The sequence below is a fragment of the Monodon monoceros genome, unplaced genomic scaffold (assembly GCF_005190385.1).
Source record: "Monodon monoceros isolate NGI ecotype Baffin Bay Population unplaced genomic scaffold, NGI_Narwhal_1 Super_Scaffold_5, whole genome shotgun sequence".
Taxonomy (NCBI): domain Eukaryota; kingdom Metazoa; phylum Chordata; class Mammalia; order Artiodactyla; family Monodontidae; genus Monodon; species Monodon monoceros.
This window is the reverse complement of record NW_021703782.1, coordinates 71,100,863-71,114,034: the sequence shown is the minus strand read 5'-3', so window position 1 is coordinate 71,114,034 and position 13,172 is coordinate 71,100,863. Positions and strand designations below refer to the sequence as shown.

The window sequence follows — 13,172 nt, the reverse complement described above, 5'->3', positions numbered from 1 at the left end:
ACCCCGCTGTGGCCCCCTTTGCCTGGCAAAGCAATAAAGCTATTTCTTTCTGCTTCGCCCAGAACTGTGTCTCTGAGATTTAATCAGCCACCAATGTACAAGAAGCCAAATTTCGGTAACAATGTTGCAAATGAATCAGTAACTTAAAATTATTCCCATCCCTTCCCCAGATCCTAAAGATAGGGAAAATAGAGATGTGAATTTAAAAAATAGAAGTATAAAAATAATTGACTTGCGATATCCTAGTTTTACAATCCTCTGTAGCTACCACTTGTCAATAACAACTTTTGGTTTATGATTATTTTTATACTGTCTTATAAGTGTGAAAATCAGCAAAGAAATAATTGATGTTAGAGTTGGGAGATCCCTGTGAGTTTATTCTGGTTCTTCCTCTTTGATTTTACAGCTGAGGAAATTAGGGCCTAGATTACTTTATGCAAGCTGCCCCCAATAATTTTATATCAGAGAATTAAAATCAAGCAAAAAGCTATGACTCAGAGCAACTTACCTTGTTGGTATATGTTCTTTTAGTCCCTTAAAAATGCATTATGTGTGTTCCCATAATAAAACTTGTATCATACTGTTTATATTTTTGTATCTTGACTTTTACACTCCATATATTTTGAGGTTCCCCCCAAATCTTTGTTATTCACATGTTTGTTACATATTCACATATTTAATGACTATATAATATCTCATTGTATGCATAATACCATAATTTATTGGAACTATTCACCTTTGTTGGGCATTTAGATTGTTTTGAGTTGTTGCTATTAGAAATAAAAACTTTGGCCTCTCTGATTATTTCTTAATGGGAGAATTACTAGTTTGGTCAAAGGGGATGGACATGTTTAAGGCTTCTGATACACACTGCCAAGTTCACCAGCCCAGGAAAGTTTTGCAGATTTGCTATAAACAATACGCTTCATATCTTTCTTGCAATCTTAGCAACTTTAGACCTAACAGGAGAGTTATTCCAGTTAACTTGGGAGTTCAAATTTGCCCTAATTTTAATCATTTAAAAACTACTAATAATTATGACGCAATTATTAATTTGAGAAGCTAAGAGGTCTTATTCTCAAATTGTAAATGAATGTAAGAGCTAAGAGAGATGTGTGACTAAACGGCTAAGATCATGTCCAGAAGCTTTCCTGTAGGGGTCGCTGTTACTGTCAATTTATGCCTGCAAGGCAACTAAAATAATTATGCATTTAAGAATGTAAGCACATGCGTTTTTAATGCCTGATTCCTCTACATTCCCTAAACTGTAAAATAAATAATAAGACCTTGCAGCCAGATAGCATCCTAATGCCAAGTTCTTTATATAATGACATATACCACTCTCTCCACTCAATATGCTCCTCAGTTTGAATTGAAATAAATGCTACTCCTAAGAAAGGCACTTAGGCTTCTATTAATAGAGGAAGCATTAGCTAATTGCCTAACGCCATAAAGTGTTTACATGGTACATGCTGACTTGACGAGAAGGAAAAAAAAAACATTCACTGCTGTGGACGACGGGATCCCCTCCCTCCACCTTCACTTTTCTGCTTTTCCCGCGAAACTCTTTGCCCTCTGCCTCAAAATGTACACAGAAAACAAAATCAGATGTTAATACGCATTCTATTGTGCCATTTGAGTACAAAGAGGTGCTTTTTAATTTTTAAGTTTTTATGAATGCAGCTCAAACGTGATCCCCACGTTCCAGGAGCCAGGCCAATGTGGCTGTGCGGACACAGCTTTGCGAGGCGGCTATCAGGCTTCAGGGCTGGGGCAGGGACCATGCCAGGGGCTGCTGGAAACGGGTCAGCCCTCTTTACAAAGCAGGAGTCTTTCCCATCGTAAAATGCAAAGTAGCCAGCCGTTTTCCATTCCTCACGTCCTCAACCCTCCTCGTCCGGCGGGTTACGAAGGGGCCGGCAGGATATTTACCCTCCGCTCTCTCACTTCTCTTATTTAACTGAACCCAGGGGCAGCTGCTTCTGAGAGCAGCGCCAGCCGGCTCAGGCCCAGCCCCACCTTGCAGGCAGACTGCCGAGCTGACCAAGGGCTTTGGTCGAGCCGGCGCTGGGCTGGGGCGTCCGGGAAGCGGAAGGAGCCCGTCTAGGAAACCGCGGTGTGCGTCGTGCTGAGGCTGGCGCGAGAGGCTCAATTTCAGGTCGGCAGAGTTCAACCTCGCCGCCCGCGGGCTGCGTCGCGCTGCGGACGCTGGGCTGAGCTCCTCTCGCAGCTGGGAGGAGTTGAGGCTGCGAGTTGCGAACCTCACTCACCTGTCGGAACCTGGCTCCGGACAGGGAGCTGGGCCTGGCGGCCCCTCGGCCCACCGTCTTCCCCGCGTCGGGACGCCACGGCCAGGGAGAAAGGTGTGGGGGCCGCTCCCCGAAACTCGAGACGCCTGGGCTCCGCGCCCCAGCTCCCTGCTCACCTCTTTCGCCCCCAGGCGCTCTCGGCTTGGCGTGCCCCGAAGGCCAGGTTGGGCAGACGCCAGGGCTGCGGGTTCGAGAAGCTCCGCCTCCTTCTACCACTTAGAACCACGGGGGCCTCCAGGAACTTTTCCATTCGGTCTTAGGCGGCGATCACTGCTGAGGTTTTCAGAACTTTGTAGGAAAGGGCCAGCCAAGGACCTCTGCCTCCATCCCACGCCTTGCCTGCCACCTGCCTGGGACACCCCCAGGCCGGGAGTTCCCGCTCCCCACCGCCCCCGGCAGCGACGCCCCAACTTTTCACGAGCGGTCTGCGCTCCCTGTCACGCTCCTGTGTCACGGGGCGCGCTGTTCTTCCGGGGGCCGGCAACGCTCTCTCCCCCGGCTCGCCCTCCTCCCCTGAGCGAGCTTGGGGCTGGGTGAGCCCAGAGCTGCGGTGCACTTGAGCTTTCCCAGAGCTCCAAATTCGCTCCCGCCCCGGAGCCGACCCTTCGAGGAGGGATTGAGCCCTAGCGGTCCCGGCCTTATACTCCGAAACTCGAGTCGGCCCCCCAGTCTTTTCCCACCGACCTCGGGTGCTGTCGGGGACCGGCTGGGAGAGCGGCCGGCGGAGCGTCCGGGCCCTGGAAACGGCGTAGCCCGTCGGGGGCTGCGCGCACCATGGCCGGCTGCTGCTGCCTGTCCGCGGAGGAGAAGGAGTCGCAGCGCATCAGCGCCGAGATCGAGCGGCAGCTTCGCCGGGACAAGAAGGACGCGCGCCGCGAGCTCAAGCTGCTGCTGCTGGGTGAGTGGCTGCGTCTCCCAGACCCGTGGGCGCCGAGTGTTTCCCTCCGGGCCGCTTCCCTCGCGTGCGACCTGCCTGGAGGACCTGGAGCCGAGCGGGGTGCAGCGCAGCTTCGTCCCCTCCCCAGGGGCTCGCGGGTGGCAGCAAGTTGGGCCCCGTCCTTTGCACCTCCAGCTGGGCGGCATTCGAAGGCACCCCCTTTCTTACCCCCAAACAGGGTTGAGGTGTAACATTCGACCCCTGTTTGCTTTCCCCGTTGTGCTTTGCCTCTCTCCCTAAAGCCTCATCCACCCCACCCCTCGGTCCCCAGCGCCGTACATCCTCTGCAGAACCGTATCTTGGATGTTGGGGGTCGGTGGTGGGGAGCTGCTTGATCCATATCTTGGGTCCAGCGCTAGCTCTGCCCCCTGCGCTCTCAGGTCTAAACAAGCACGCGGGACCGAGAGCTTACGAAGTGTGGAACTGCGCTAAGTTCTCGGCATCACCGCGCAGTGATGCGAGCAGGTGATTTCTCCGTTTGAGAGTTAAAAACGGAGGACGGAAAGTTGGCGAACTTTTCCTGACTGAGGAAAGGAAGGCACAGCAGATACCGGCACGGTCGTCGGGGTGAAGCCCAAGCTTTAAGCACTGTCCCGCCTGCCTCCCGGGGGTCCCTTTGGGGAGGCCTGTTTGCCGAAGGCCCACACCTGCCTAGCTCAGATCCGCTCAGCGTGTGCTCGTATGCTCGTTCCTAGGGTTGGGACTCCGCTGCCCCAGCCGCGCTGGCTAGTTCTTCGTCGGGTTATTTTGGCCTCCGCACAGGCCTAGGTGGGACGCCCACTTTCAAAACCGGAAAGAGAATGTTAAGGTTTGCCCCAGATATGCCATAGGGCAGGGTCCCTTCTCTTCTGACGTTATAGAACCCTGTTCAGTCTATTTGCTGTTTGAGGAATATTTACCTTTTCCTTCTTTCAGACCAGGATAGCAGCTATCATATCTTTCTAGAGAGCTGCAAATATTTCAACTTTTTCTTTCGTCTCTTGCAGACAGGAATCCTCTCTTATACCACTTTATTCATCTTTAAGGAGTCACCCTCCCAAAAAGCTTCAAGGAAAGAAAAGTCCATTTAGCTAGAAGAAAATAGAGAAGGCTTTTTGTCAGTTTTGCCTTCAGACCTGGGCAAGGGAACCCCTGTGTAATTATTCCCTGGGTTTAGGGGGGCAGGGTCTGCCCTTCCCCAGGCTGTGCCCTTCCTCACTGGGCTAGTGTCTGCAGGTGGACCGGACTGCCCACCCAGAGTCCACACTGACCACCGCACCCCAGACCCTCATTGAAATAGGGAATTCAAAGACCCCAAGCCTGCTCTGTGCAAGTAGGGGGAGCAGACCCCCTCCCTGAGGAGTGCCTAATGAGGCAGCTGTACTGGGGTTGTGGAAGAGCCTGGAAATGTGGGCTGAGGGCCTACAGGTGTGCCCAAGAGGCCTTCCTGGAGGAGAGATGGAGCCTGGGTGGGGAAGGGAAGGGATTCTCTCCATTGGCTGGGGCTGCCCTCTCACACCTGGCCCAGAACTCTGAGGGGTCTGAGAATTCTAATTGTACCTGGCCTTCCAGGTTGTTATAAAGCTGCATGTGTCAAGGAAGGAGGATTCTGTGACAGTCTGCTAGAGGATAGCAGTTTCAAGTAATTATGTGGGCCCTCATCGTCCTCTTGCCCAGGGCCCCCCAGAGGTTAGGGGCGGGCCTGGCTTTAGCTGCATACTTTTTATTTTCAAGGACAGGCTGAACCTTGTATCATTGTGAAATACTCTGATCTGTGTCAGTGTGTGAAGTTCAGTGTCTGGAATATACCAGGAGCTTGACAAATGAAAATTAAACAGTAAGCTGAGCCATTCTGGTGATTCTTATCACCATTCAGGTGATAAGCCTGTTCCGAGTAAAATGCTTGGATTTACTCACGCTCAAACTAGGGTAGGAATGTTTGTAGGTATGTTTTCCCTGGAAGTCATACTTAATCCAGGTGATTAGAATCCTTCTTTGTACCCGCCAGGCCCTTGCCCCTCTCAGCACTGCCTGACCTTCCAGGATCCCCCTTTTCATCGTGCCCAGCTGTGACTAGCACACAGTCTCAGTGCTAGTCACTCAGAAACTGTTAGAAAGTTTCCATACCACATGGAATTGTCTACAATCCCAAGGATGGACTTTGAAACCTCTGGTTACTCTGTAAGGGAGCAGGTCATACTTGCATTTCTTAAGATAGAGGAGGAGGAGGTGATGCCCAAGATAAAGGAATCAGGGAATGCTGTTTTGTCTAAAGTCATGCAATTTAATTAAAAAAAAATAAAACACCTGAGCCTCTATAATGGGTGCATTAGCTGATCTGCTGCCTGGATACCTCAGGTGAAAACTCTGTTTTGCAAATGGGAATTGAGGATCCTGTGTGGAGCATGGAATGACCTGAAAGGCCATCAACTCTTTGACAAGGAAGCATGCTGTTGCAACTAAATGATTTGAGGATGTTTCCAAAGTGCATTCAGTGGGGCAGTATCCCGTTCGTGCTTAATAAAAGCATGGGTCAGTGTCCGCAGGGAAAGATAAAAATTGCTGTCTGTTTGGGGCTGGTATTCGCAAGATGTCAGCGTGGTGCTCTCTCAGTGGAAGGAGATGGGGGAAATAAAGGAGACGGCTGAATTTAGTAGAAAGAAATTCCTTATCAGTTCTTCAGATAAAAGTAGGACAAAAGAGTTCTGGTAAGAGCCCTGAAGAGCACCACTCAGTATAGGAAGAAAGTGTCTGGACAATAGCAATTAAATGGGGAGAAATGTGATCTTTTATTGGTTCTTGGTGTGGAATGAGGCTTGGGAAAGTGTTGCTTTTTAATTGGGTTGAGGGTCGCCAGCAAATCTGATGGCTTAACTTTGGATGCAGACCTCATCTTGGAACTGTCTGGAAGGAATGTGTACTGGGGAATTGGTATTTAACTTATGCTGGTATAGGGATTAAAAATGTAGGTTCTTAGGCCTGACTGCCTGGGTTCAAACCCTGCCTCTACCCTTTCTTAATTGTGGACTAACTTCTCTCGGCTCTGTCTGGCAGTGGTAAGTGTCAGCTAGCATCACACTGTTTTTGAGCATTTTTAGCCACCAGTGAGGTGTCATTTCCATTTTAGTTGACCAGTTGTAGGTCTCTAGCAGTTTGTGTAAGTTGCCCTGGTCGTGCTTTAACAAAAATGTTTCACCTTGAGTTTGCCTTACTGTTTTCTGAACCTCAAGCTGACTTTAAAAGCTGACTCTCCTTACACTAAAAAGTTGAAAAATCTGAGTCCCCCAAAGTTTTATTGCATTGGTTATAACAAAATTCCATTTTAGAACTCACTGTCATGTTCCTGGGCTGGAAGTCTATTAGAGGGAATGGCGTAGACAGTGTGGGTTTCTCAGTAGAGACTGACAGAATTTTCTTGCTTTGTGAGGAGAGGGAGCAAAATGGTGAATATGCACATGTTCCTTCCTCTTGGCTTTGTTCAATCCAGAGTTTCAGGCATGGCACCGGATTTGCGCAGTGGTTCCTGTCTCCCGCCCCCATCGCTTTTGGAGCACTTTCTTCTGGCATAACTACATGCCCCAGGCTCACCTCGTACCACTCTGCCCAGTCCAGGAATAAGACATTTCACTGCAGGGCCTTGATCACTTTTAGTAGAGAACTGCACCCTTTCTTCTAAGATGTTTAAGCCACTTGAAACAAAGATATCAAGTCCCCTAATTCAAATCAAATCACCGGTATAGTATCTAAGCACCTGAAGAACCACACCTCTAAAGCACTGAGTCAGAGGATGAAAATTTTGAGGCTGTGCTGCTGTGAGCAGATTTAGAATGGAAAAATCTACCAGTGAAGTTTGACGAAAAACAATGTAAAAAGAAAAAAGGCTTAGCCCTCAAAGGTTTTTTTTTTTGTAAAAGATAAAAAAAAAAAAAGATGGCTTCTAGTCTGTATCACCTTTTTATTTTCTTTTTTTCTGTGATACGTGAATCACAAGAGAAAAGTGTCCTTGTAAGAAGCCCCATGTGTGGCGTTGCAGGGAGGGAGATGGCTGGATTGAGAAGGCAGACAGAGAGGGGTGTCAGCAAGTCAGTGTAGCCAAGCTATTGTGTTACTAAAGGCAGAGATTGAAATTCAGGCAAAAGAGGGACTTTATTGGAAGGATTCTTACCAGGGCATCTCATGAAATGAAAAGGATCAAATAGTAAAAAGCGGGAAAGCAAGTGCCAGGGTGTTCCTGGGGCCCTTCTCCATGGCCACCAACATGACTTGGCTCCGTCCCCTTTGGAGCTCTAGAGCCCCCTGGGCCTTTCTTGTCCCTGTCAGAGAGCCTGTGGCCCCGTGTGGGTGAGGGTGCGCTCCTGGATCAATCACTTTTGTCTGGGAGACACACAGCACAGACGTGGCTTCATCTGAATACAGGTGGCCTGGGGCCCGGCTCCCTGCAAGGGCAGCAGCCACTGTTGCAAACACTGCCCAAGGAATCAGAAGCGTACCAGCCGAAATCCCAGGGCTCTGAAAGTGGAAAGCACGGCAGGACCCTCTGCAGAGCCCCGCTTTCATTGCAGCAGTTGGCTGCTGGGTAAATTAATGGCTTATCACATTGGGCAGGGCTCTTGGTTGCAGACCATTTAAGCCGAAGAATAATTTGTTGGCGGGGAAGCAGGAAGCTCATAGAATTGATAGGGATTGGAGAGCAGGCTAAGCCAAAGGGCAGGATCCAAGGTAGTCTTGACGTTGGGGTCAGACCAGACTGCCAAGCACACAGCCAGAGACTCGTCACCCCAAGCCGAGAGTCGCTGAGGCTGCCCTGGATGCTTACCTCCACGTGAGAGCCGCAAATGACTGTCTCCTGCTACTCTCACTTTTCAAAACCTCAGGCCATCTGATTGTGTCCATCTGCCAGAGAGCTGGGGGGAGAGGAAGGAAGGTATAGTGGTGAGAGCATGCTCTCTGGAGCCAGCCTTTGTGAGTGTAAAATCTAGGCAAGAAATCGTTCCCATTGTGCTGCTAACCCCCTGTCTGGGCTCGGTTACAAGGTCACTGATAGAAGTAGCATGCAGTTCCCAGAAAGGTATGGAGATAGGACAGTCAACAACATGAAGTCCCCGCTGGTGCCCCTTCTCAGAGAGCAGGCACCGGATGTGTGGTCATAACTTAGAATCTTTTTTTTTTTTTTTTAATTTATTTATTTTTGTCTGCTTTGGGTCCTTGTTGCTGCCCGCGAGCTTTCTCTAGTTGTGGTGAGCGGGGACCACTCCTCGCTGCGGTGCATGGGCTCTCTACCGCTGCGGCCTCTCCCTTTGCAGAGCATGGGCTCTAGGCGTGCGGGCCTCAGCAGTTGTGGCTCACGGGCTCAGTAGTTGTGGTGCACGGGCCTAGTTGCTCCGCGGCATGGGGGATCTTCCCGGACCAGGGCTCGAACCCGTGTCCCCCGCATTGGCAGGCTGATTCCTAACCACTGCGCCACCAGGGAAGCCCCATAACTTAGAATCTTGACAGCACGTTAAGGCTCTGGAGACCTGAGTGTTTTGTTTTGTTTTGTTTTTGTTTTGGTGGAGGTAGCCCCTGAGTAGTGGGTATATGACCATGAGCAAGACATTCCCTTTTGAACCCTAGGATCCTCACCTGTAAAATGAAAGGCTTGGATCAAGTGACCTCTGAGGTCTTTTCCATTCTATCATCAGATGGTTTATACCAGTGGTTCTCAAAGTGTGTTCCCAGGACCAGCAGTGTCAGCACTGGGAACTTGTTGGAAATACAAAGTCTCAGTCCCCATCATGTCCTTCTGAGCCAAATTCTGGAGTGGGGCCCGCAGGCTGTATGTTAATAAGGCCTCCAGGTGACCCTGATATACATAAGTTGGAGAACCTGTTTTATAGCATTAGCCTGCAGCTCAGGACTGGCCAGCCTCTGCTTGCTGCCCTAGGCTCTAAGGCAGATATCCTTCTCTTTCAGCGGATATCTAGGAGGCCCCTGGGATCAACCTGCCTAGTGGATGCTCTATTTCTTGAAGTTGAAGCAATCTCTCCCTCACCAACTTGATGAAGGGTCTTCAGAGTGTGAGCTGGGTAATCTGTAGCGACTGTTCAGCCTTTGTCCTCAGCTGCCGGGTTGCTGGGCAAAGAGGAAGAGCAGGCACGCGTGTATGTACGTCTTACCTTGCCAAGAGTCCTTACAAAAGCAACAGTGTGCATTTGCGTGGACCCTTGCCCTTTGATGTACAACTCCAAAAGTTGTGCTCCTATAAATTGCAATGGTTTTATGGCCAATAACCATTAAGTAGTTACCTTTCCAGTATGGACTAAGTGGTGCGGAGGAAACATTTTAGCGTGAGCCACCACATATCAGTCTGCTCTTTGAAAGTTCACCCTCTGTGGAACATTGGCTGGTATTTCCATCCAAAGGGTAATATTCCTGGTTCTCAAGTTTTGTTTTCTTTCCTAAGTAACTGATACATTCTCATGTTTTGTACTTTTTTAATGAATGAGAGGAAAAGAGAACATTTACCTTTTATTATTTTGTCTGAAAGGCATCTTTTGTATGGTCAGTCAGTTGTCAGTGACCCACAGATGGATTAACTATGCCACTGCTGTCTTGAACCTGCCATGAATAACACCTTCATTTTGAGTAACTCATCCCCAGGATGCTTTTCTGTTGCTCAGCTACTATGTAATTGGGAAATATAAGCTAATTGTATTACTAAACAAAATGAGATAAATGAAGGTGATAAATCATTTGCAGAATCATCATCTAATGTACCTAGTGGTCTAAATCCTCTTTCTCCAAGTCAATGCCACTCAAAAAGTAGTTGTGGGTCCCGGGCCAGTGTGCATGTAAGACAAGTACAGAAATCAAGAATAAGCATCTAGAAACTTTTATAGCAATTTAACATTGCTGTGGCATCAGAGGGTATTTTTATTGTATTTCATTGATGTAACAGTCTGCAACTGAATGGGAAAAATTTAAAAACTGGTCCCTTACCACAGAGTTTGAGAAACACAAGTGCAAACTTTTATGGGTGGGGTGGCAAAGGTCCAGAGGACTGGAGAGACTCAGCAGATGTCACAGGGCTTGTAGTCAGTAGCTAACTGACAGCAAGCCATAGTGAGGGGTCCAGTCTCTTAGTTCCCAGCCCATTCTTTCATTAAGTCACCGAGTCTTCATATTGAATTTCATTTCTAAGGCAACATCCATTCTAAGATATGCCATTGATTTGAAAACAGATTTTCATTTACTGTGCTGTAGGAAATAGACACATCAATGCAAAGGCATCTTGACCTTGAGAATGTTAATTTGTGTGGCAATAAATCTTGAAATCAAGGATATAAGGTTATGTTTTTCTCTTTTTTTCCCTCTAATAGTACACATTTAAAACGAAGCGAAACTGCCCCAATTATTGACAAAGAATTCAATTTCGTAAAACTGATTAAGTGCTGAAATTAGATTGGAAAAGAAGCCTCTGTCATATTGCCATCAGCCCACTGAGTTCAAGTAATCTTACGCTATGAAACTCTAAAAAGAGTTGCTTCCTAGATCAGTGGGCCTTCTATATATAAAGAAGTTTAAGAAGAAAATTAGAGCAACGAAATGTTGTGAGAGCACCGATATATGCTACTGTTTGCTCCAGTGTCTGAATAATTGTGGATGGGCCACATTCAGGCAATTGGTTGAGTCTAGGAAGAGTTCCACATGAGACCTTGAACTCTATGGCGGCTTTGTTCACCACTGAACCCACAGTGTTGAGCACAGAGCCTAGCTTAAACACTGGTTGAATAAATATGTGTTTCTCTGTCTCTATAGTGGTTTCCATGAAATACCAGATGAGTAGTGTGAATTTCTTACAGGAGCTGGACGTCTCTGTTGTTTGGGGCACTGTAGGAACATTCATGGAAGGAAGACAAACCTGGTTTGGGCCTTGAAGAAAGGAAAATTAGAAAATTCCAGAATTGGTTTGTTTTTTACGTGTATAAGATCTGGGCTAATTACTCATTTTGAATGTGCTTATACCTGGATTAGTGGTGTCAGGATAAGAAAATTGAGCTCGGATCCTAGAAGTGAAATGATATTTGGCAAAATATATTCTTTGTACTTCTTTCCTAGTAATGGTACTTGATAAGATTTTGATATGTAAACAGAACTATAGTTGAGACATTTGCTAATTGTTCTTCGCTATTGCTTTATTCTGAGATAATTTGAAAAAAAATCACAGTTCATCTCGGTCTTTATGTAATTTTTGTAAACATCTAGTAGTTCTGTCTGTATTTAAGAGTTAGACTTCATGATTTTGGAGACCCATCTCACACTTAATTTTATGAGTATGAAATTTGGAAGCTCTGAAAGAATCATTCATTACAATGACTTAAATCCTCTGAAGCTTAAGACCTAGTCTGATGTGTTAAGAGCCACACCATAACCTGACCAAATTTCGTAGGAAAATGACATCTTTCTGTGCAGCTGGCGGAAGTAAGCATCTGATATTGCACTAAGTGGGGATATTTGAAGTGGCAAGACATTATGTGCTTCACATATAAATATGTTGCGTTTGTTGATATAAATCTTTGTAACAGTGGTCTTCAGATTTTGTAATTTTGAGTTTGTTTTTAAAAATTTGGGAAAGTAAACAAAATGGGACTATCCATTTGAAAAATTTACCAAGTGAGAATGTTAAAAATATTTTAGTGTATTCCTCTAAAAAGCAATTTAAAAGGTGATATTAGACACATTTAACAACTCCTTTCTTAACATGTCCAAAATGGAACACATTGAACCAACCTGAAGGGTCTTCACTTTACCTCTCCCTGATTCATGCATTTCCACCTATCTTTCTTATCTCAACAAATGGTACCCCTGACCACCCGTGTGCTCAAACCAGAATCCAGGGAGTCTTTCTTGATCTTTCTTCTACTACACCTAACACTAGAAATGGAATAATAATAATAAAACATTAACATGTGTACATCCCATCATCATTCTGGGCACTTGAAATGAATGATCTCATTTGTTTTTCTCTGTGCTTGGAGGTACAGTGACTATTGTCCTCCCCATTCTACAAATGAGGAAACTGAGGCTCCAAAGCAAGGTTCACCAGCCAGGGTAGAACCAGGGTTCGAACCCAGAGAGTCTGACTCCAGAGCCCTGGTTCTGAATCATGGTCCTGTTTCTGTCTCCCAGAACCAACATCTCACCCAAATCTACTTCAAGAGGCCAAACCTCCACTGTGCCCACTTCTTGCCATTGTATTTGCCCCAACTCTTGTCTGGATTACTTCATCCTCTACTGCTCCCTAGCCCTGAGTCCATTCTCCATGCTGCAGCCAGAGTGACCTTTTAAAAATGTAAATTGGATTCTTGTTTTCCCGCTCAAAACCTTTCTATGTCTTCCCATTGCCTTTGGATGCAAATCTAAAATCTGTGCAAGGCCCGTGAGACCTTCTACCCATCCCCTGCCACCCCTCTGCCATTATTCCCTGGGATCACTCACTTCTGGCTGTAGAGCCTCCTTTTAGGACCTTTAGTGGGCCAAGTGCTTCCTTTTTAGATGTCTGCACATGCCAATCGTCTGCCTTCAACATGAGTCCTTACTAGTCTTCTAGCTAACTGCTACTCATTTTCAGAAGGCATCTTAAATATCCCCTCCTCCTGGAAGCCTTCACTGACTCCCTGATCCAGAATAAGTCCCCCCAGAGTATTCTCCCGTAGCTCATTCTATATTTCTTTTTTAAAATGGTAGTCGTCATGGTTTGAAACTCTGTTTCTAATATGGTTCTCTTCATCTTCCCCGCTAGACTCTGTATCTGCTGAGTGCAGGGATTATTAGAACCAGTGAGTCCTCAAGATCTTGTATAGTGCCTGGTTCTTCCAGAAACATCTGCTGAATGAAAAAATGTATTGCCATTTAGGATCAATATAATTGCATAAATGAAAGGATATTTTAACTTCAAATAGTGGAAA

At 46.8% G+C, this 13,172-nt stretch overlaps 1 protein-coding gene across 1 annotated transcript in view; it reads left to right on the top strand.

Moving 5' to 3' along the window:
- Positions 1-2,261: 2,261 nt before the first annotated feature.
- Positions 2,262-13,172, top strand: part of GNA14 (G protein subunit alpha 14) — a 194,080-nt gene continuing 183,169 nt past the window's right edge. The window contains exon 1 of the mRNA XM_029203368.1: positions 2,262-3,207. Within this exon, the coding sequence (XP_029059201.1) occupies positions 3,084-3,207 (124 nt within the window). The 5' untranslated portion in view covers positions 2,262-3,083. The remainder of the gene's footprint in view (positions 3,208-13,172) is intronic.